General features: G+C 42.1%; 1 protein-coding gene across 2 annotated transcripts in view; it reads left to right on the forward strand.

Annotated features, from left to right (window-relative positions):
- EGLN3 (egl-9 family hypoxia inducible factor 3) overlaps positions 1 to 23,814 on the forward strand; it is a 43,130-nt gene extending 19,316 nt beyond the window's left edge. For both annotated transcript variants that reach the window (XM_033143745.1, XM_033143754.1), the window contains exons 2-5: positions 13,305 to 13,424; positions 16,474 to 16,610; positions 19,034 to 19,107; positions 20,122 to 23,814. In XM_033143745.1, coding sequence (XP_032999636.1) covers positions 13,305 to 13,424; positions 16,474 to 16,610; positions 19,034 to 19,107; positions 20,122 to 20,159 — 369 coding nt within the window. In that variant the 3' untranslated portion in view covers positions 20,160 to 23,814. The remainder of the gene's footprint in view (positions 1 to 13,304; positions 13,425 to 16,473; positions 16,611 to 19,033; positions 19,108 to 20,121) is intronic.
- Positions 23,815 to 25,111: the final 1,297 nt, after the last annotated feature.

A 25,111-nucleotide genomic window follows, 5' to 3' on the forward strand; every position in this document is an offset into this window, starting at 1 on the left:
CCATCTTGAGTGTTTGGAAGACTAGCAAGAATGCAGTGGCAGAAAGTACTAGATAGATCAATATGCGACTCTCAAAAACCAGGTGGGTTTTTGTGGAAGAAACTGAATTTTAAGGAAATAAACTTTTAAGGAAAGTGAGTTAAAGTTGATTAATGCTTGTTATGTAAACTCATGTACTTTTCGTACCTAAGCTTAGAAAGGAAAAAGCACACATGTACAATGAAACAGTCCGATTACTTTACACAGAGAAGGGAGGCCCAGTCCTTTCCCAGCAGCTTCTTCTGTAGTTAATTATGAGTGTGGCCATTCTCAGTTGCACAGATACATATATTTTGCCATTTAAAGCTCAGGAACTTGGATCCACCTTTAAAAATAAAATACAAATTAACTGTTAGCCATGTGCATCATGCAATTGTTGGATGGAGCATTTTCCTGGAATAATTGTGAAGGCTGTGCAAATATGAACTTCTGTAGTTTTGTGTGTGCACTTTACTATGTGCAGAATTTGGTGTCGGATTTTGGTATGTTCAGTAATCTTGGCCTCTGGCTAAAGTACTGTTTCAGGCATCATCCAATCTTGATTTGCTTTTGAACTCTTGCCACCAGCTTGTTGAAAAATCGCTTACTTTCCCTGGGTTCTCACCTCTGAAGTGATTAATGATAATCAATCACAAGAAGCCCTTGGGAATTACTTTGTACTTATATTGCTTCCTGAATCTGAATATTTCAAAGTCGAGCAATTGGATTGTCATTTTGTTCTTGCGGGTTTGTTTTCCCCCTTTGCATTTCTGTATTTTTCCTTCCGAGTTTCTGCTTTGCTGAATTAAGACTCTGTGCATGTTCCATGATCCTACACATCTGGAGAGTGTATGGCATGGGGTCAACAGAGACCTTATTTCCTCTCCTCCTTACCTGGCTGTTAACTGTGTGCCCTGAGCCTTCTAGTGATTCACTTCCATGGCATCCACAGGTAAATCAGGCATGACATCATTTCTTAAAACAAAACATAAGAAATCATTGATAATTTGTATTAACTGGGGAATATTCAGTAACAAAAAACATCGCCATCATTTAGGCACATTCAGATCAATTGTCCCCACCCCACCCATATATTAATCTGGGAGCATCTGTCTCATATGGAGAACTACCTGGTGGAGTTCTCCTTGGAAAATGACCTAATGGAAGATACTCTAGTGATGTTTCAATGACATCTGGTCATTGGCCCCTTCTAGGCCTGCAGTTCTACTCAGAAGCAGATTGAAGCATGGAAATCTGCTTGCAATGGCTATCCGCTTCCTTCTAAGTAGAAATACTGCCAGGGAATGGACCAGACATCACGAAGCATCTTCCTCCTCCTCCTCCTCCTGGATTCATCTGCTGGGAATGGACCCAGCTACAGTCTGCCAGTGGAGCTATACCTCTGACCTACCAGCAGATCGACTTGCAAGGAAGCACTGTTGCTATAGTATCCCCAGGTAGGGCTGGGAGAGAGTCCTGTCTGGCTATAGCAGCAGCTCTCCAGGATTCCAGCATAGGCTACACTGATGAGCCATTGATCTGACTCAGTATAAGGTAGATTCTTAGGTTCCTGTGACTGGAGCTGCAAATGTAATAATTGGCTGGGACCCTCCCCAGGGTAGCACTTAAATGCAAACAATTCCTGTGCTGGGTTTTGGGGGTTTTTTTTGCATTTGTGGATTGCATAGATTCAAAGAGATGCAGGAAATCTTATGGGATCATTGGGGGGTGGCATGCTTACCCCTTTTGAAACCAGACTGAAAACTCTGATGCTTTAGTTTCAGTTTGATGATACTGCTGATAAAACATACTTCTACTTCTTGCGGACATATATGTGCCTTACAGTTTACAAAGAACAGGCAGAACAGGTCCTTGTCAAGTGGGACTTTTATCAATTAATTACTGTATTAATGTTATTAGAACCAGATCAGGGCCAGTGGTTTTTAAACATAGAACCTTACGTTGCCATCTCTAGGTATGCATATTTACTTTAAATGGCACTCCAGAAGGCATTAATTAATTGATACATCAGCTGTGCCAGTATTCTGTTGGGTGATTAATAAAACAGATACAGGTGGGTAGCTGTGTTGGTCTGCCATAGTCGAAACAAAATAGGAAATTCTTTCCAGTAGCACCTTAGAGACCAACTGAGTTTGTTCTTGGTATGAGCTTTCGTGTGCATGCACACTTCTTCAGATACTTCTTCAGGTATCTGAAGAAGTGTGCATGCACACGAAAGCTCATACCAAGAACAAACTCAGTTGGTCTCTAAGGTGCTACTGGAAAGAATTTAATAAAACAGAATTATAAAGTTCTAAATGCTTGCAGGGACTGCTGAAAAATTCAGCAACCACACATTTCCCTGCTGCTGTATAGATATAACATATACATATATAGCTATACCGGTACTTAAAATAACCTGAAGCAGATTCCTTTTAAGGTTATGACTCTATTCCGTGTTGAAACAGGGAGAAGATCACATACCTTTAAAGCATTCTTATACCACCTTCACAGCCACAGCTTCCCTCAGAGAATCCTGGGCAACATAATTTTTTAATGGTGCTGAGAGTTGTTAAGAGATGCCCTCACAGAGCTACTGTTCCCAGCACCCTTAAACTACAGCTCCCAGGATTCTTTGAGGGAAGCCGTGACTGTGGAGGATATAAGAATGCCTTTTAGATGTTTGGTGAGGATATGACGGTTGGAAGTGAGGAACTGGCAAACAGTCCTTGGAGAGACACCAACCCCCACTTAAATAGGCTGCTTCCTGGTATTAGGCAAAACAAAATCAAAAATTCTTTCCAGTAGCACCTTAGAGACCAACTGAGTTTGTTCCCGGTATGAGCTTTCGTGTGCATGCACACTTCTTCAGATACATGCTTCCTGGTATTAGGGAAAGTTTTCCTTACACGGGTTGGCTCAGGGGCAGGATAGAAGCACTATTCGTGAAAGACACCGTTCTCTCAACCACCCACCTATGGCGTTAGGAAAACGGCACTGGCCAACACCACAAGGTTGTTGTTAGCACTGCTGAGGTTAAGGGGTTCCACGGAGGATGCTTTATCTGAGGGCCCTCCAAATCTTGTTGCTGGATTTATCTCTTAAACCAGGACTGAGGAAACTGTCGAAACAAAATAAAAAATAAAAAATTCCTTCCAGTAGCACCTTAAAGACCAAATAAGTTTGTCCTTGGTATGAGCTTTTGTGTGCATGCACACTTCTTCAGATACACTGAAACAGAAGTCACCAGACCCTTATATATAGTGAGAGGGTGGGGAGGGGTATGACTCAGGAGGGTGGTGGGAATGGGTCATTGGCTGATAGGTGAGAAAAACCTGTTGACGACTATTAGCTACTGCAGTTGGCCTTGCAGGAAAAAGCAAGGAGTGAGATGGCTAAAAATAGTTTTGTCATGTATAATGAGATAAGAATCCAACCAGGATTCTTATCTCATACAGAATCAGACCAGGTCTCTCCATGGTTTTAAGTTTGGTGATAAGTTGCAATTCAGCAACTTCTCTTTCCTGTCTATTTCTGAAATTCATTTGTAATAAGACAGCTACTTTGAGATCTTGTATAGAATGTCCTGGGAGATTAAAGTGTTCTCCTACTGGTTTCTCTGTCTTGTGATTCCTGATGTCAGATTTGTGTCCATTTATCCTTTGGCGTAGGGTTTGGCCTGTTTGTCTAATATAGAGAGCTGAAGGGCACTGTTGGCATTTGATGGCATACACAGTGTTAGAAGAAGTGTGCATGCACACGAAAGCTCATACCAAGAACAAACTCAGTTGGTCTCTAAGGTGCTACTGGAAAGAATTTCCTATTTTGTTTCCTATTTTGTTTCGACTATGGCAGACCAACACGGCTACCCACCTGTAAGTGTTAGAAGATGAGCAATTAAATATTCCTGAGATGGTATGTTTGATGTTGTTGGGGCCAGTAATGGTGTTGTCTGGGTGTACTGTATGTGGCAGCAAAGTTGGAATCTGGGTTTATTGCAGGCTCTGGTACCAGTGTCCATGTTGAGTCCTGTTGTTGTATTATTGTGGGTGAGGAGTTGTTTAAGATTGGGTGGCTGTCTGTAGGCGATGAAAGGTCTTCCTCCCAGAGCTTGAGATAGAGAACTGTCATTTTCTAGGAGAGGTTGTAGATCTCTGATGATGCGTTGTACTGTTTTAACTTGGGAGCTGTATGTGATTACTAGTGGTGCTCTGTTATTTTCTTTTTTGGGTCTGTCTTGCAGCAAGTTCTCTCTGGGTATCAGGAAACTGTGGCACTTTAGCTCTTATTGGACTCTCATTTACCCCAGTTAACATGGGCACTGGTCAGAATTCTGCCCACTCTCTGGGCCACCCTTCCATGTGCTGTTCATGAGGTAGAAAGCTTTAAACACCTCCTGAAGACCCATCCATCTATTTATGCAGGCGTTTTCTGGCTCATAAGATTCTTCACACTGTTCTGTTTTATTATTTATTGACATTGAACTGAATGTTTTCTTGATGCCTTTTCTGGATTGATTGATTGATTGATTGAACTTATATACTGCCTTATACCTGGGGGTCTCAGGGCTGTTCACAGAGTAAAATCAAGATATGAAACCACAAAATACATAATAAAAATAAAAAACAATAACCCAATAGCCCCCCCCCAAAAAAACACATTTTAAAAGGGCATAGGATGTTTTTACCAATTCATTTCTTTGTATTTTGGGTTTTAAGTGTTGTGTATCCCTTTTTCTTTTTTGTTTAATTGTCTTACTGTGTTGTATGTTAACCGCCTAGTGATTTTGCATATTAAGTGGTATATAAATTAATAATAATAATAATAAACTATCAACTCACTGTAAGTATCCCCTTGTATTCAGCTCTGGAAGAATGCTAGAGGCAAGGGAATGAAAGGGTTTTTTGTGTGTATGTTCTTGTCAGGGGATAGTAGGGTGGGGAAGGGGGGAGCTTTCAGCAAGAATCAGAACTGAGAAGCGCTGTATGTTTTCTATGTGCTTTCCCTTCCCTCGACCGCTTCGCCGTGAAGTGTACTCTAGAGTGAAGTTTGTGTTTGATTGCTGATAGCCTCACGCTCTGCACGTACCACTGTCATTAAGCCATCATCTAGCTGGCAAGGAGCCAGATCGCGCACACAGCAGTTTGAGGAAGTCTTCCTGAACCGAAAGAGCTTTCTCTGATACATGTGTGTGTGTGTGTGTGTATAGACATACATATATATTATATATCTATACATTGATGCACCGGGAGTGTTTGCTCCTGCTAATTGGAGGCTGGCTCCTGACTCCCCCCCCCCCACCCTGCACAGGAAAATAATTAGTTTTCAACAGCCTCTTGCATTGTCAGCTTGTGATGGCATGGCTGCTTTCTGTGCCCAGTTGATCAGTTCTTAAATTATGGGCACTTCGGGTGGGTGGGGGGGTGGGAGGGAGCGGAAAATGGGGACATCTGCTGCACGCGATTTAAAAAGGGAAAACAAGAAGTTTAAATGTTCAGGAGGAACCCAGGAAGGAGCCTAATGAGAGGACAGGAGGAGTTAGGAGGCTTGCAGATAAATATCCATCACAATGTAAGTTGAAGGGTGGAGGGGCAGGAAGGGGCTAAAGAGTAAGACAACACCCTTCTCACAAAAAAAGATTAATTGTTTTGATAATTAGAGCAGACTGTGAGCAAAAATCGCAATTCTATGGCCTGAGCATTTCTCTCAGCCTTTATCTCTCCCCCCCCCCCCACAAGCCTTAAGACTTTTGCTCTGTGATGAAAATGCAAAGTGAGAACACACAGCCAGTTTGAGGGGGCAAACTTTTAATTTATTTATCCATTTATTTTGTTCATTTCTAACCACTGAAATTACACCCCACCCACCCCCAAGCTTGGGACATGATCCTGCCACCAGAGATGGAGAAGATCTCTGACCCCCACCCCCCACCCCTGTCCTCAAATTTACCTGGAAATGAGCCAACTTTTCTCAAGAAAGCAACTGAGAAAACAGGCCATTTCTCCAGTCAATCCTGGGGCCTAAAAAATGGGGGGGGGGCATTCTTCCAGTCCATCTTGGGTTAAACGAAAGCAAAAGGGGAAAGTGGAGAAGGTGCTTTGGGGGTTTTTTTGGTGGGGAGGGGGTCTTTCTCAGACACAGATGATCTTACATTGTTCCAGTAACTTTTGTGGTGTTCCATCAGCCTCAAAATGCGTCTTCTGAGGAACGGACGCTCTCGGAAAGTGATGGACCCTCCTTCATTGGAGGTTTTATAACAGAGGTTGGATGGCCCTTTGTCATGGATACATGAGATTCCTACATTGCAGAGGATTGGACTAGATGACCCTCTGGGTTCCTTCCAACTATAGAATTCTATGATTGTTTAAGCCAGGGGTCAGCAGGGGGCCAGTCCACTGTGGGGGACCGGACTATATATATATATATATATATATATATATATATATATATATATTTGGAGGGGGGAATCCAATTCCTATGCCCCACAAATAACCCAGAGATGCATTTTAAATAAAAGGACACATTCTACTCACGTAAAAACATGCTGATTCCCTGACCTTCTGAGGGCCGGATTTAGAAGGCGATTGGGCCAGATCTGGCCCCTGGGCCTTAGTTTGCCTACCCATGGTGTAAGCCTTCATCTAGGGGTTGGTGGAAAGTATATAATGCTTCAGCCCTTCTTCTCCACTCACATTATGCTGCCTGAGCTGTCACTTTTTACATAAGGAATTTTTGGGGTACATTATTCTAATAATCTATTCATATACATTTATATATTTAAATATATAGCCTACGTCTTGGTTTTGGATCAGAAAATAGTTATAGTTTCCTATTAAAGTCCCATTGCAAATGTTATGTATCAGTTTAATATGCATACGTGAGTTTCACTGCTACTTCTGTAACTACCTTTCCCGCTCTAGGGTGATTCAAACGGGTGCGGTGACAGTTGCTATTGGTTAACTTGTTCGCACAATTTGGATCCTTACTCTGATTGGGTCCCGCCAAAATCTACCGGTAAATGTATCCTTTCACCAACTCCTGTTCCTGAGAGTATAAAAGGAGCTCGCCCTTTCCCTCCAGTCAGTCAAGTTCCTACTGCAATAAAGGAGATTGTTCTTGTTAGACTTGACTCCTAGCATATCCTTGCTAGCATGCTGAATCACTACCCAGAGCTGATTACACGAAGAGCTGAAATCGTATAGGCACTGCACCCGCGACTTAACAGTAAATTCAAAAGGATTTTATTTATTTTTTAAACTCGGCATAATACGTGCAAAACCCCTATCCCTTAATGACGTAAATCCAAACTCCAGGAGCCATTTGGAATAGTGTCTTGCAACATTTCTTTAGCTGTGCTGATACAAACAATTGATTGATAATGTAGGGGTTTTCAGTGATTGCTCATGTGTAACCAGCCTGACGCCGAGGTTTCTAAAACTAGGTTTCTTTATTGTGCAGATATGTACAGTGCAGCAACAAAAGTACGTCTAGATCATTCTTCGGCAGAGTCCGGGAATGACTCTTTCCGGTTCTTTGCCCAGCATAAAAGCCGCGGGATGCGGAACCCGTGCCTCCTCCCTCTGCGTCCTCCCCCCCTGTACAAGTCGGGAGACAGAAGAGGCGCCTCACCTCCAGTCCCTGCTTGATGCGAGGGCTCTCCTTCCCTGTCAGAGCCCTGACTCCTACTTCCCCTTCCCGTCTCTCCCTCCCCACTAGAGGGACCACTGCCTCCCTCACTGGAGGAAGACGAATTGCTGAGCAGGTGGGGAGGGGGCTCACAATAGTGAGAAAGCCCTGGGCAACCCTTTGCTGTGAGGTGAGGGCAGCACCCTGACAGATAACTCCTAGTAAAAACAGGAAATGTGTGCTTCCGTCTTAAAATCTCAGGGTGGGATACATGCCCTCCAATTTTATTCTTGCAACAACCCTATGAGGTAAATTAAGCTGAAGAGATAGTGATTGGGCCAAAGTTACCTACTGAGCTTCATAAACTTCACCAATATATTTACAGCATAAGCTTTTGAATGCTAGAGTTTGTGTCTATGGCTTCGTAAGGTTTTGAACCCATGTCTCTCAAGGTCCTAGCCTGGCACTCTAACCACTACCCCACCTTGGCTCTGTGTGGTTTCCAGCTGTTCATCATTAGCTGGGCTGCATGTATTATTATTATTATTATTATTATTATTATTATTATTATTATTATTATTTTATTATTTTATTATTATTAATTTTTTAAAAGAGCCTGATCTCTTGAGAGCAAACAGCATACAAACCATGTTCCAGTAAGGCTAATCCATGCCTCCCAACAGACTCTCACGCATGTATTGCCTTCCTGATTGGCTCCTGCGCAGGGTTAAAAATGGTTCACACACTTCACGATGATCCTTGCATATTTGGATCTCAGTGTGCAATCTCCACACCAGCTGGTTCACTTTGAATGCACCTGTCATCTGTTCGGGGGAACTGAACTTGAGGCCCTCCTCCAATGCGTAATCAGCACAGCCAAGGTTTAGAGTGCCAAACATCTGTTCAGCTAGCAACCTATGCAGAAACATGTGAACTGGATTTATTATTAACCTATAATTGCTGGTGATTTTATCTTGCTTTTGATGAAAAGCAACATACTGGCTCTTCCATGTTGCAAAACGTCCAGTGTTTCTGTTTTTATGTATATGTATCTAGAACAAATAAAGCAAGGCATCCACTACCAATTACCGGTAATTGCCAATATTTTTTATCATTATTTTGCTTTGCTCTTTGTGTTGCAAGAGTTCTTTGATGAATTTCAACCAGAATTGGGGAGAGAGGCTTGTGTAACTAAACCACCAATTGAGTTTTTATGTGGCGGTGGGGACGAAAGGAAGGGTGGAAGAGATATTTTGCCTGCTGTTTCCTTTCTTGTATTCTAAATGCAAGGGTTTAGAATATGAATCCAATAATATCTCTGTGGGCAGGACGGTATGCAGTATCATTGAATGGACATGGCACTATGCCAAGATTGTTTCTTTTGTATAGCTGGTGGGCTGTATGCTGCCCTATATTGGCCCAAGATACCCAATGGTACATATATTAACTCACCAATCAGTACAAGCAGATGAAAACCACTGGGTAAGACAGCAGCTTACTGTTTTTAACCTGTTACCAAACTACTGGCAATCAAGTCCTCCTATCTACAAATCTATATTATCTAGTGAGAGAACATTTGTGGTAATGGTTTGGATGGAAATATTATGTGTTTGAAGAAGAGAGAGAATACATATCAAGTTGTCTTATGCCAGGTCAGGTTAATTGTATACTAGCTCAGTTTTATCTATCCTGAATGGCAGTGGCTCTTTAGAGGTGTTGGCAGAGGCCTTTCACATCACCTGCCACCTCAGTCTTCTAACTGAGGTGCAAGGGATATCACAGAATCATAGAGTTGGAAGGTGTCCCAAGGATCATTCAGCCCAACAATGCAGGAATTTCAACTAAAGCATCCATGACAGATGGCCATCCAACCTCTGCTTAGAAACCTCCAAGGAAGGAGATTCCACCACCTCTCATGGGAGTCTGTTCCACCGTCGAACAGCTCTTACTGTCAGAAAGCTCTTCCTGATGTTTAGTCCGAATCTTCTTTCTTGTAACTTGAAGCCATTAGTTCGAGTCCTACACTCCGTAGCAGGAGAAAACAAACTTGTTCCACCTTCCACATGGTAACTCTTAAGATATTTGAAGATGCCTATCCTGTCTCCCCTCAGTCCCCAGTTCCTTCAACCGTTCCTCATATGGCTAGGTTTCCAAACCCTTGATCATCTTGGTTGCCCTCCTCTGCACATATTCCAGCCTGTCAATGCCCTTCTTAAATGGTGGCACCCTGAACTGGACACAGTAGTCCAGGTGTGATCTGACTGAGGCAGAATAGAGCAGAACTATAGAACCTGGGAGCATCTTAATGCAGTGCATGCACTCTTCCACTGAGCTATGGTTACTCCCATTGCATCTTAATTCAAAGCTTCCTCACCAGGTTGTGGCACCACCTGCCCCCGACCCAGGGGCTTCCAGGTGAGCAGCAGTGCCCATTCCCCCACAGAGAGGTGAGGTGAGAATTTCCCCTTGTAACTATGGAGACCTGCCTCTCCAGATTAGGAAACTCTTGGCCTCCAGCAAGTGGTGGTAATTAAGATAATCAGGAATGACGGCCTCCAGCCTCTGATATTGTTCTAGTTGTAAAAGCAGACTGAATTAGTACGTGCCGCGAAGAACCACCTTTTCCTGCCCACCTGGAACGTAGCGTGCATTCTCCCTTGTTGTCCTCAGTTGTGCTTTATGGTTCCTGTGGGTATTTCAAATTTGTTGGTCTGGTAAAGTAAACAAAATGAGGACTAACGGGTGTAGTGCGAGCAGGCTCTTCCGAGGTGAACTAGGGGTTGCCCTGTATAAGTAAATTGGCATGTTGAGAATGTGGGCCTGTTCGTCATGCCTGGCTCTCCCCTTTAAGATACCCCCCCCCTCATTCTCCTTTAAGGGGCTAGCTAGAGTCAAACGGGGATTTACTTTAAGTGGCAACCTTGACACAGCTGGGAGGGAGAGTTAAAGATCAAACAGTGACCATCAATTGGGAAAACAGGGAGTAACCAGACAGGCGGGCTGTGAATTAACATCCGCACAGCTGGGTTAATTACTTAACAATCGTGAAGTACACCTGAGGTCCCTAGCCATTGGGGGATGTATATTCAAGATCTCCTGGGATAGGCTGGAACCACGGAACCCCCGTGGGTTAATTTTATATATCAATCCAGCGTTCCAGGATGCTAATTGTCAGACTCTTGTGGGCTTTTGCTATGTGTTCTAGCCGGAGGGCAGAACCAGGAACCACTTTCTTTTATTTTAGCTAAAGCCTTTTTCGTGAGTATGTTTAGTCAGTTATATTTTACAATGTATTTGTTTTCTGATTGTACTCTTTGCTAAGAAACGTGTAACCTTTGTTTTAACCTCTTTCTTTTTAATAAACTTTTGAACTATAGTTTTGTTGCCTTGTTTGCCTTTGGTTAAAGTGAAGCTGAGTCCAGCGGCTGACCAACTCGGACCCTACCAGGTTTTATGAGTGTTATTTGGCTACACGGTAAAGTGTGCCAAGGTGTGGAGTCTGGGTAATTAAGGTAGAAGTGGGACTCCCTGAAACTTCTATCGGGCTTCACAGAGAGGGAGTGGTGGCAGCTTATTGTGCGTTTGGACTTGCTAAGGGTTTCTGCAAACCTCCTCTGGATTGTTTAAAGCTCCACTGGGCTTAGAGGTGGATAATTGGCTGGAGGGGGGTTGCAGGAATACCACTACAAACGGTGTACTGAAAATATTCAGAACAAGAAGCATAATACAGTATGTTTTGGCCAGTTTTGCAGCTCAGCCTCAGACAGCAGACACATATACCATGTCGGCGCAGTCTAATAGATTTGGAAAGCTCAGCAAAAGAGCCGAGAGCGACCTCAGGCTGTGGAGTTTTGCTCCCTTCAAGGCATTTAAGATATAAAGCATCCTGAAAGAAGGAAAGTGTATCACTTGAGCACTTTAAAAGAAAATGAGAGTATATGAGAGAACAGTATGTGATTATGGTACCTGAAATAAGTTGCTATGGGGAAGCATTTATAAACGCTTCTTCGGATAAGGGACATAATGGCAAACTCGGGGGTAGATAATGAAAATGGAGATAATCTTTAGAGCATCACCATTACAGCCTGTTTCCCCACAAGAAAACATGGCCTGTTGTTACCCACACCTGGCCAACTCTCAGTCCTATACTCTGAAACCACACCCTGAAAGTTCTCAACTTGAAAGTTCTCCTTGGAAAGCCCCAGTAAAGTGAAAGTGAGCTATGCAAGTGCTTCTGCACACCTGCCATTCATTTCAATGGGATTTGCTCAGGAGAACTTCCTAGTGGATTGTGTCGTTCGAAAATCACTTGAATAACTTAGGGCTGAGAACTAGACATTACACAGAAATACATGTACTAAACCGTCTAGTTCCTGCTATCACCAATAAAAGCAGCTTTGGAGTAGTTTTTTTTTGGGGGGGGGGATAGAGCTCTTGGCAGTTATTAGCCTTGAGGGTTGCATTCTACCTCCACTGTGGAGGCAGCCTGCCTCTGAATTGCTGGGAATCTCAAGTGGGGAGATTACTGTTGGACATGGGTCCTGCTGTTGGGCTTCCTGTAGGCATCTAGTTAGCCACTGTGAGAACAGGAAGCTAGACCAGATTGATCCTTGGCCTGATCCAGCAGGACTCTTATTATGTTCTGATGTGAGCAAGAAAAACTGTATGCATGATAGGTTTCTGCTTCACACTGCCCCTTCATGCCACTTTCCTCCTCTTGGTCTGCTTCAGATGCATCACGATTTTGGCGGTGATGGAAAGGTAGTTGCCACTGTCAGTACAAGCATTTTCATGGAACGTCTAGTTTGTCCCCTTGAACCCTAGCATTGTAGCACCAAAATGGACTAGAAAGTGACCATACACCAACAACCTGCGCTTACATGGTGCTTGCTCAAATTTCGGGTGGGGTGGGTGTGCATGTGCAGACAGAACAACTTCATGCAGGATTGGGCCAACCATTCCTTACACTAATGCTGCAGAATTTTTAAAATGTATTTTTAAGTTCTCTGCCGGCACTTGATTGACTTTTCCTCAGTTTCACCTGCTTCTAATCTCCAGCTTAAAATTATTAACGAATCGGTTGAAATGAGAATGAGTTTCATATTCTTCATCCTGTAGCATTGCTTCTTAAGAGCATTGATTTTACAGGAGAATGGGGTGTGTGTGAATAATCTTGTTAGCACCTACAGAAATCAGTCTGTGATCAGTGGGTGAAAAGCTTGGCATTGTACTTTGGGTCATGGCAAAAAAGAGTAAATACAAAGTTTAAGAAAAAAGTGGAAACATTATTTGGGGGTTCTGTTTATTCATTTCAAAAAAAATCCGTACTTAATTCTGTTGGTGTCTGCAAATATTTTATCCATTTCTCTTCTACATTATCCCCTTATTGCCATTTTATCTCGTTCATATTGGTTTTCTCATCTCAGTTTGGTATCCTCTTAATTTCAGTTTGCGTTACGTGCTTTGCTTGCTTCTGTGTCAATTATCATTGATTCCCAAGGTGGGGGGTATGTTTCTCTCAACAGTTTTATGGTGAGCGTTCTATTGATGTTTGCTGTTTATGCATTTTAAGTATTTTCTTCAAAAAAACAAACGAACAATAAAACATCCATTAAGAAAAATCTAACCAGTGTTCATTCTCTTTGCATTTCATCACTTAGGCAATGGTAGCCTGCTACCCTGGAAATGGAACTGGCTATGTGCGTCATGTAGACAATCCTAATGGCGATGGGCGCTGTATCACTTGTATTTACTACCTGAACAAAAACTGGGATTCAAAGGTAGGAAGACGGTGATATTTTGAGATGCACTCAAAGCTTGCCTTCAGCATTGTACTGCTTTCTTACTCTTTAATACTGTATTGAACTGTGTAGAATGTCTTCAGCCAGGAGCAGCAGGTGAGATGCACAGTGCTGTGGACAGCATTTTTGTTGCCAGGTGGATTCTGTGGCGCAACTTAAGTGATCTGACATCGCTGACGCACTGCTCCACCCCACCCCAGAATGTGGCTGTGGCACCATTGCCATGAGGTGATGCCAGCTGTGATGCTTCCCCTGGCCATCCGCTCCTAGCCTAAGCCAGACTTCCCCAATCTAGCGCATCCAGATGTTTCAGATGACAACTTCTCTCAGCCTCATCTGGCACACCTAATGGGAGTTGTAGTCAAAAAGACCAGCAGGGCACTAGATTGGGAAGCAACTGAACCATAGCACCATTTTGTTACTGGATACATAACCACTGTTTACAGTGAGCACAGGGAAAACGTGAAGCTAAAATTCATTTCCTTGTTGCATTATTTTTATTTCCATTTCACACACAATTTTTGGAAGGCAAGTAGTTATTGGAGGTTCTGGGCTGAGGGTTTAAAGAGATGGATAATGAAGGTTTTAGCCTGATGAAAACAAAACAACACTGCAAAGAAACAAATGTGCTCTTGGCAGCTGAAGCAGATTACATAAAGAATGACAGGATAGTGTGTAGTCCTCTCATCCCTTGAACTATCCCTCCCTCCCATGAAACAACCTTTCAAGAATGCTAAAGGAACAATCGTGCTTATTAGGGATTTTTTTTGTCTTGCATTATGCAGAAGGAGGTTGTGCAAACTTGTATTTTTTCATTATCGGGTAAGCCTCGCCCTCCCATGCCTTATCCTAAACCTCATAAATAGCAGTGTATTTGCTAACATACCTGTTCAGGGCTTGGAAGCAGTTTGCCATGATGTACCTGAAGAGAAACAAGTTGGCACTGTGCCCTTAGGATCTGTCAAAAACATCAGTTTTCAAAGCCCTGAATCTGGGGGAAAATGTCTTCTATAGTCGACAGCAGTGCCCAGCCCTCATGACTGCCAAGGAAATATTGACAGAATGGCCCAGCTTGCACATCATGGTAAAACATTGCTCACTTCTATGCTCTTGTCCTCGGAAGAAGCAAAGCACATTCCCTGGCTTAGCTTTGCAGCTGAACTGGGGATTGTGGTTTGTTTGCTGCAGAACTTCAGCTCAGTAGTCCAAGAACAAACTCAACTACTGATTGTGGTTTCTTGGGATCAAAACAAGCTATGATCCCTGATTCGGACATAACACAAAACCAGGCATTTGTGGCTTCAAGGAGCGAAATAGACCATAAAGGTGCGATTGTGGTAAACCATTGATGTGCAAATCAAGCCAGTAAGATCCCAAACCCTCTGAGTAGGGAACAGAAGAACCCTGACTACATTTTCTTAGAACTCTTTTCTGCTTAGAGTTTTGTTTAAATATAAGTAGTACAGTGGTACCTCAGGTTAAGAACTTAATTCATTCTGGAGGTCCATTCTTAACCTGAAACAGTTCTTAACCTGAGGTACCACTTTAGCTAATGGGGCCTCCTGCTGCCGCCGCGCAGTTTCTGTTCTCATCCTGAAGCAAAATTCTTAACCCGAGGTACTATTTCTGGGTTAGCGGAGTCTGTAACTGAAGCGTCTGTAACCTGAAGCATCTGTAACCCGAGGTACCACTGTATATAAATTGCCCGAGCGAGTGAAATGAGTTGCTGCCTCCTGGAGGACTCATTATAACTTGCAAGCTGCCATATTACTAGGACCAATTCCCTAAAATGTTTTGTAAAAATATATAAAAAATACAGTGGTACCTCGGGTTACAGATGCTTCAGGTTACAGACTCCACTAACCCAGAAATAGTACCTCAGGTTAAGAACTTTGCTTCAGGATTAGAACAGAAATTGCGTGGTGGCAGCGGGAGGCCCCATTAGCTAAAGTGGTACCTCAGGTTAAGAACAGTTTCAGGTTAAGATCAAAATCCCGAGGCACCACTGTGTACACAAAAGTGTCTACAAGTGGCAAACACAAATCTCCTATGTGTAGCTCATCAGGAGCTATAATTGGCTACAATCCCCTATTGAAATGTGTCAACCTGGACTTATTCTGGGAGCTCATATGTGGCTGGAAAATGCTTCTAAACACCATGTGTTAAAATGCCTTAAGGCAGCACAGGTTGCTGCTGCCTCTCCTCTTGGTTGGCTGGCAGATTGTGGGACCAGAGACGGCTTTGAAGTCTGCGTGGTTAGACTCTTCATCCAAGTGTTGGCATTTCCCAGGAGGAAAATGTACCTGCCGTTTCTATTTATGCTTCCCACGCTCCTTGTGAAGTAAATCTCTCAACCAAAGTGACAGTCCTTTGGGTGTGTCTCATGGCTTACAGTTGGGCCGTTGTGTAAGTGCAAGTAACAAGCCTGAGAGCAATAAGCAAACAGAGAAGAATGGAGTAATAAAGCCCCCAGGTTTAGCGTACCAGAGACAAAACAGTGAGGAAACTCTTGCCCCATCTGTGCTATGCATTTAAAGCTGTGTCATATCACTTCAAACAGCCATGGCTCCCACCCGGAGAATCCTGGGAACTGTACTTTAAGGGTGCTGAGAGTTGTTAGGAGATGTTGCTTCCCCTCAGAGAGCTACAGTTATCAGAGTGTTTTTGCAACCAATCTCTCTTGCCAAGTTACAACGAACCCACCAGGAAGTAGCAACGTTTTTTAAAAAAAGAAAAGAAAACCAAACAACTACACAAATGATAAGACAAGTATTCTATAAAAAGAAAGAATAAGCTGTTTCTTTTCTATCATGTGCCTAAACAGAGGTATACTTCTGTATTTATCCTGTTGACAGTCAGTCATCATTCCTAGGCCCATTAACGGTGCTTCTCCTCCCAGTAATATTTTTCCTTTTACTTCACATTAAATCTCCCCTTCTGTTTCTCAAACACTTAAGAAAATTTAAGTATGTTTGTGAATCATAAGTTTAAAAATGAATGCTCTTCCTTTCTCTCTTTCTCTCTCAAGCTGCATGGGGGAATTCTACGAATATTCCCAGAGGGCAAGTCCTACGTAGCAGACGTTGAACCTCTGTTCGACAGATTACTTTTTTTCTGGTCAGATCGAAGGAACCCACATGAAGTGCAGCCTTCCTATGCAACAAGGTAAAGAAGATGTGAGGGTTTTTTTTTTTTTTGTTTTTTTAAAAACAACCATTGGATGATACCCAGTTGTGGCATTGTGAGTGGAATGGACTTCAATTCTGGCACCCAGGCTACCCTTGCCTCTCCCCGTTTCCTGTGTGCTCCCCAAATCTGCCCTAGAGGATTGAGGACCCTCCAGAGCAGATTTGGACACAATGTGGAAGAGGAGGAATAGGAAGAGAACATTTGCTCATGTGACAGTGGATTTAATCCATAGATATTTTGCATTTTTATGTCCTTGCTCCCAAGATAGACAGCAACTGGTTGGTTTTAGTTGTTGGATGAGTGCTCTGTTGATAGTGAATTGGTTTTCCCACTGTGTTGATTTTATGACTGAATGGTGGTTCAGTGGGCTTTATTGGTTTTGTTTATTTTGAATATTGTTTTAATTGTGTAATCTTTTGCACGTCACCTAGAGAAACATTGTTATTCAAGTAATAAATAGTAAACAGGTTCATCTAATGAGTCATCAGATGAAGCCCTGCATAAGGACTTCTTCTTGCACAACAGGGCTTCCCCCCTTCTCTCTCTCTCTCTCTCTCTCTCTCCCCCCCCCCACCTGCAGATGAGTTCAGGCCAGGCAGAGAAGAGGAATCATTCCATCTGGCAAGCCAAAATGCTTGCCCTAACACAACAATGCCTAGTGCAACACTGAACTCCTCCCAATGGGTCCAGTGTGGTAGGCTACATACATTATTTACATGCATAAGACAATCTCCAGGGATATCTAGTTAAATGATGTAAAGTAGCAGATCTCAGAAGGACCTTTCTTGCACAGCATTAGACCTGGAGAGTTTCTTCCACTCAGGCTAGAAGAAACTGTGCTATATGTACCAATATTATGGCTTAGCCATTAAAGCTGAATTTAGCTGAAGAAGTTAGCAGGGACAAAAATCTGTATCATTTGCTTGCTTGTTTATTACTAAGAGCATTTGTATGTCACTCAACAATCCAAAATTCTATGGGTGGCATACAGTAAATAAGTGTACAAACAACTTAAATACAATGTAAAACATAAGACCATCAAATCAAAAGCAACATAAATTTTAAAAAAGAACAAAATCCAGCAGAATCCCAAAATTAAAGCAGATTTTTTAATTAAAAAAAAAACCCTGATAGGATTATAACTTTGAGTTATTAAAAAACCATCAAGAAACTGTCTTATGAACTATCAGAAACACAGTTTTGATTCATTATCTTTATTTTTCACCATAGCTTCTTCTAATGCCATATTTTATGTTTGTGAGGAAATGACTTATGATTTTTCACATTTAGAGTAAATAAAATCCCCGAATGACGGAGATTTGCATATGCATGGTTTTCTGTAAAGCACTATGCAAATTAATGTTGACCTCTTGGCTCAACATATGATTCCTATTGTGCTTCTGCATGCTGAACATGTTGTCCAACCCTGTTCAAAAAAGTACAACCAGCTGGCAGATTTTTCTAACCCACCTAGGGCTGGTGCATGTAAGCAAGCACTTCTTTCAAAACAGCCTCATAAACGTTGAGGTATATAGCAAACAGTTTGTTGACAGTGGTTTTCCATGTAAATCCTGGCTTGAAGGATTGAGATCTAAGTTTAATGAGCCAAAATAAGCACAAACTTCAGGCACCTGCATACACCCGTTTTGCTCCCCACTTAGCACAAGCAAGCAAGCAAGCAAACCAACCAACCAGGAGCCACAATTTGCTGTAGCTTCTGGTTCTGCCCAAACCAGGAAACTCTGGCTAATAGCTTTCATACAAGCCAGGATCTGGAAACCAACTTTAGACCATATGACTTCATATTCTAGCTTGTTTGGAAGCTATCAACCATAGTTTCCTGGTTCAGACATAAAAGGAAACTATGGCTAACTGTGGTCCCTGGCTCATTTCATCACTTGTGCAAAAGAAGGGGTGAAGTGGCTGCAGCTGGTTGTCTGAAGCTCCTGCCTATCTTGGCTTAATAGTTAATATTTCCCACATCCCTTTGCCACTGTTTATGCTGCCACCGCCATGAATGCTCTCACTCTGATCTGGGCATGTGTAAAATATTTTTGTTCATGTGGTTCTTTCTGATAGCATTTTTATGTTACCTGTTGTATGCTGTGTTACTCTCTAGATGTGTCTATAACCGGATGGAGATGAAGGCATAAAAAACAGCTATATTTGCCTGCCTATTTATATCTGTGTGCCTTGCATGCAAATGAACAGAGTTGTGATGTGCATGCCTAGACTGTCACCTACTGACCAATTTGACTGCTTATTAATATATTTCTACCATTGAAGTGAATCACTGTTTCTTTATTTTTATTATTATTATTAATATGAGAGAAAAGTGTAGTTTTCTCCTCTCTCAGGGTAGCATTTGGAGACTTAAATCAATTTCCTCTCCTTTACAGGTATGCCATGACTGTGTGGTATTTTGATGCTGAAGAAAGAGCAGAAGCCAAAAAGAAATTCAGGAATCTAGTTGGTATGTTCATTTATTTACGACATCATCAAATCTGCCACCCATCATATTGTGATATTACAAGCTCCCTAGAATTAATTGCATGGAACTCACCTTAGGACTGATCCAAGAATTCAATTCATATGTGAAAATAGGTTTCTGTTGGAAGATATACTGTATAGTATGCAGCAGTCTGCATTCCACAATTTGGCAGTGCATTCAGAGTATTTATCCCCCATGCAGAAGCTTCTCTGAAACCTTTGCATCTTCAGAATGAGCAGTATGCTCACAATCTTCGACCGTGCCTGCCTTTCCCTTGATTGGCAACTGGACTTTAAAACACATAAAATCAGTTATTTATAAGGAGCTCCAAAATATGTAATGGCCCAGTTCACATGTCACACCAGTCCATAGTTTAGAACAAACTATGGTTTAGTGAGAGCAAGCAGTACCTGGCTCATGCCTTACTCCTGCTGCCACAGCTAGACCACACAGAGTTTGGCTTGTCATGTTGCCTGAACTGGGGGTTGTTGGTTTGTTTCCTCCAAACAAGCCATGAGTGCAAAGCCAAGAAACCTTGGTTGCCACTTGTGGTTTGTTTGGAGAAAACAACCCATGAGCCAAGTTCAGATGACATCAACCAAACTGGTTTGTTTCCTCTCTAGCAAGGCAGAAGCAGGAGTATGGGAAGGAATAACTCTGGTATGTTTGAGCAAGGTGCACCAGTATGCCACTCCTTCAATTTATAAACCATAGTTTGTTTTAAAATATGGCTTGATATGATGCGGGAAGCAGACCAAGATAAGGAAAGCGCAGCTGCTGCTGTTCTGGATGATGTGATTGCATTGTGCCAATGACATGGAGGGTGGGTGGGAAAATTTGAGTTAGACCACGAAAACCTGGGTTCAGATTCCTGCTACAGTACTACAAACCTGAACAGTAAGAATGTTGCCATTTTCTATTTGGTATGAGTACTGTGTAGGCCTGCCTGCAACATGTATTCTGTCATTTAATCATATATTTGATCTTTCATTGTAGATGCAGGGAAGACAGAAGCAGTTCTCAATGAAGACTGAACAGAGGGATACCCAACATAATTCCTTTTAATGATGATTTTGGGACTGTTTTGCAAGCAATAAGATCCAAAGATGTGGTCTGTTTCTGGTGATTACTGGACTCTCTTCTTGCAGAAATGCACTAATTTGTGGGCACTGTCTAGCATTTGCATATTACAGCGATGGTACTCCTGGCAGCTTCCTACCACATCCATTTGGCACAAAGCACCCCTGTTTTCTACCTGCCTTTTAAGTGAAGAATGCCACCAGGTTGTTTTTTTTTAAGAAAATGAAGAATATCGCCAAGCCTCCTGCTAATGACAAGACCAAGTTAGCAATACTGGTAATAAAGATCCTAAGCATTCGAAACTGTTGGGGAAACCTGAGTCTTGATTTGCACTTTATGTACGTTTTTCTAGTTCAAAGGGAAGGATCCCTCTCTGGCAGACTGCAGATGGGCAGCAACAGAAACAATCAGGGATGCAAAACAGAACTACAGTACACGTCTGTCAGGAGCCAACTTCATCATGTTTAACGTGGGGCCTTTGATGGGCCATCTTGTCACTTTGCTGCACAGGCTATTGGCTTCACCAGCCTATATTGTTTATTCCCCCCCTAAAAGGATATGCCTCCCACTTCCTATAAAATTGCCTGGATTTTATTCATGTTGCTAAAGCCAAGCAGCAGCAGCAGCAGCGTTCCATTGCTCTGCCTTTTAGAGCCCCAGGACAGAGGTGGAAGCAGTTGAGCAGCTGTCCACTGTTTCCTTTTTTCATCTTCTTTTCTGAAGTATGAATGATCTATCTATTCACATTTTACGAAGCAGCCAGCTCCACCTCCTACCCAAATTTGTAAACCATTTTTAAATTAAAAAAATTGATGATAAACTGAATGCATATATGCCAAGAATACACCTAGCCAAGCTTTATTTTTATTCTTTTAAAACTGATCTTCCACCTGCCACAATTTGAATGATGGAAATGTAACTCTGTTTCTTTTGACCTGGCAATTGCATGGCAGGATAGCTGTGGTCAGTTACAGAATGCCATCCTGAGTCACTTTACATCTCTGATTTAATTTCTCCTCTGACATTAATGGAGCTCGGATTGTACAACTGAATCTCAAACCTCATCTCTGTTGTTTGTGAGTCTATGAGGAAGTGTGTTCAATACTTCAACCTTTACAGCTCAATCCTAAAACTTGTTGTGCCAGCAAAAAGTGTCAGGTGGGACGTACAATACTGTGTGTACCTATGCAATATCATAGCACATTACCTTGCAGGCAGACATGCTATAAAAACGTTTTGGACTAAGGTTCATAGTCTCTGTGGTGCCAAGTCATATCCCCACTGCAGGTCAGATGTTTGTGTGTTTTTATTTCAGGGTATGTGTGATTTGTGTGGGGAGAAATTACTTGGTCCCAGGTTTTACATTACTGCAGGAAAATATTTCCTTCCTGCATTTGAGCCACGAATTGTGCTGAGGCAGGATTAGTAATTACCAAGCACAAGTTTTCTTACCCTAGTTTCACTTCTTTAAAGGAGAGAGAAAAGAAAACTTTTTTATTTTCAGTAGCAGAAACCTAGACATTCAGCACTTACCATAGATCATGCTTAGGATGGGAGCAATACAATGGTTATTTCCCTCAAAACAGTATTGTTTTCACCAAAGTATGTAACACAAACAACATATGAGTATAAATTCACTTGTTTCATTGATACCTATAGCAATGATGTGAACCTTGCTTTGTTCTTCCATATGTATATATTTTCTTCCATGTTCCGTATATTTCCACAAACTTAATTGACACAGACAGTTTGCTTTTTTCTTGTTCGTACAAACCAACATTTTCTTCAGTGGTTTCATTTTGTGCTATTTCTCTTTATACATTTAAATAAGGAATGACCATTATCATATTCCAAGACAAGCACAATGCTCTCCCAGCCCATGAACAAGACTAATATTTAAGCATTGCTTAGTCTTAGCACATACCTGTGTGTGTGCGATAAATATTAAGCCATTTAGCAACACAGCATGTAGAGGCAATATATTTCATAGCAAATTAACAGTTGTTTCTTTAAGGGGAAAAAAGGACTCTCTTGCTGCCATATTTGAACTCTGAATTTTAAGATGCTTCTGAACGAGTCCATGTCCTCAGGTTCCTGTGTGGTCAAGATGGTTTTACGCATTTTGGTGGGATTGCTGTGTGACTTCAACACAAAGAGCCTGCTTAATTTCAGAAAGAATTGATCAGCTCAAATTATACTTCAATAGTTAAAGCATAGAAGCTGATTCATCCCATCTGTGCTAGTGAGTGATGAAATCTCCCCCCTCACAGATAACATAAATAGCTCATATCAGTTGAAAAGGAACTACGGTATATTACCACACTCTTTTATAAAGCTGTCCTTACCACTCACAGATAAGTAACAGCCTGCGTGCTCATCTTTCTTAACTCCTAGGCATCTAAAAACTTGAAAATGCAGGAATACTCAGAACTATGGTTGTAAGTGTGGTAAAGTATTTGAATGTTTTAGTGACGTTATATTTATGCAAAATTTTGGATACCTTTCAGATTATTACAAAAATGGGTGAACTGTTTCGAATGGTTCTGAATTCTGTATCAGCAAACAGTCAGTAAGTGGTCTATTAAGAAATGGTGGCAGCATATCAATGAAATAATTGGATCAAGCTAAAAAGTATTGATTGTTGAGTTTTATATGAGTGAAATATTCACTGCTGGTATCACAACCAAATGGCGCCAATTGGACACAGGAACTGGAAGGGGTGTGAAATAATTCCAGTGCCTTTAGTAATAATGAAGTGTGATTACTAGACATTTGAGTTTCACCTCAGATGCTCTTACCTGAGGCCAAATTCAGCATTGCGTGGAGTGACAGCATAATACTCCCTATATGAAAACATGGTGTGTACCATTAAGAGTACAGGATTTCAGCCTTCATTGATTAGTCTAATGGTTGACTCAATTAAAAGCATGCAGCCCAATAATTACCTTTCCAAATCTGTTTCCTTTGCACATCAAACACACCAGGCAAAATTGCTGTTCAAAGCAATTGTGTTTGTTGTGGAATAAACATTGGGCAAAAATGCCAACTGTCTTTAAAAAAAAAAAGCGATTCCTATGAATGGGCTATTTGTCTTTTTAAATCTGGATGCCCATTTGTAGACTTCCTGTGCCGAAAGGCTTGTGGTAATCTCATATTCCTCCAGTGTTTCCTTTGCTCCTACGAGGCAGCAACTTCAGGGGAGTGGGGTGGAGAGTCCAGAAATTGTAGTCTTGAATTTGCATCTCATACCAATGCTTTGTTTCATACCCACTGATTAGGTAATTTTGGTATTTTCATAATAATTGATTTCTAATTTTGCTTGCATGAAAATTGTATCCATTTGCTGGCAAATCTCTCTCTCTCTCTCTCTCGTTTTCGCTTTTACACCTGTGACTCACTCCCCAACAATCTCTGGGAGTGCATTTTGGACATACCTTTTGCCAGGCCACATGCTGGTCATCGTTGCTGGCAGGTGGGCCGAATACTGAAACATTCTGTGGTATTTTGCTGTTCTCCCCACATTTTGTGTTCATGTTAATTTAAAAAAGAAAAATGTGGAAAAAAGTGTTTCAGGAGTCAATAAACACTGGGTCATACCATCATACTCTGTACTGACTCAATAATTCATTTCCATATATTCCTGTTTTCTACTGAAAAGCTGGGAGCATACCTTGGTTTATAATGCTGCAGATTTTATCAGCGTTTGAAGTCTATCATGAATTGTTGTGGCTGGACTTGGGTGCTGAGTGAATAGGGGGCTGCAACAATGATGTAGAATGGAAGGCGAGAGGCTGGAGTGTGTGTGTGTGCCAGTTTTTAACTGTAATTTGAGACCCCAAGGTCTGCCACTGGTCCCATCATGCTATTATTAATTCTCTCCAACACATTATCAGGCTCTGGCTCCTTCCATTCTGCATTCAACTACACGTCTCTTTCCTCCGTTCAAAAATTAAAATACAAACCCCACTTCACAGAATCACAGACTTGTAGGATTGGAGGAAACCATGAGGATCATTCTAGTCCAGGCTTTCTCACCCTCAACCCTCCAGATGTTTTTGGCCCACAACTCCCATGATCCCTAGCTAGCAGGACCAGTGGTCAGGGATGGTGGGAATTGTAGTCGAGGGTCGAGGTTGAGGAAGCCTGTTCTAGTCCAACCGCCAGCAATGCAGGAATCTTTCACCCAACATGAGGCTCAAACCCATGACCCTTGGATTAAGAGTCTCATGCTCTACTGACTGAGCTATCCCTTGAACCATTGATTTATGGGCAGTACAATCCAAAAGGGTAGATGAGGCAGTGGAACTACTAAATCTAAAGCCTTGCCTCACTCGCCCCAGTAGAGAAGATGAGGAAAAGGTTTTCCTTCCAAATGGTCTGTTGGAAAAGTAAATATGCATGTCAGCAATAAGGCCAGCACATTCCTCCCCGCCTTCTGGTTACATGTTGGAGGCATAGGAGGACTTTGGAGCTAGCAGACTCAAAGCCTTTTGCAATTTGTCCACAGAATGCCAGCTTTTTGTCATTCACTGTCAAAGCACTGAGGGTAGAGGCACAGTGCAATGAGGAAATCTCCACAGACGGATCTGCTCTGCCCACAAAGAGAGAGATCTACAAAAATCCAGGGCCCCTGAGATCTCCCTAGGACAATAGGCTTGCACCCTCACAACAACATGAACAAATGCTCCTTGGATGCACTCCTGCTGTTGCTGCAATTTCTGTAATCACAGTGTGCAAATTGGGGGTGTGCCTACACTTTTCTGTGCATCTCCTGTATTTAGCAATGATTGCAAGAGATCGACTGGAGCCTGTTCTGAAGCAAAACACTCCCCACTGTAAATATTTGCACTTCGTCAGTATTAAGTGCCGGATTAAGAAGTTCTGAATATGCTCAGGGAAGAAGTCC

The sequence above is a fragment of the Lacerta agilis genome, chromosome 1 (assembly GCF_009819535.1).
Source record: "Lacerta agilis isolate rLacAgi1 chromosome 1, rLacAgi1.pri, whole genome shotgun sequence".
NCBI classification, from domain to species: Eukaryota; Metazoa; Chordata; class Lepidosauria; order Squamata; family Lacertidae; genus Lacerta; species Lacerta agilis.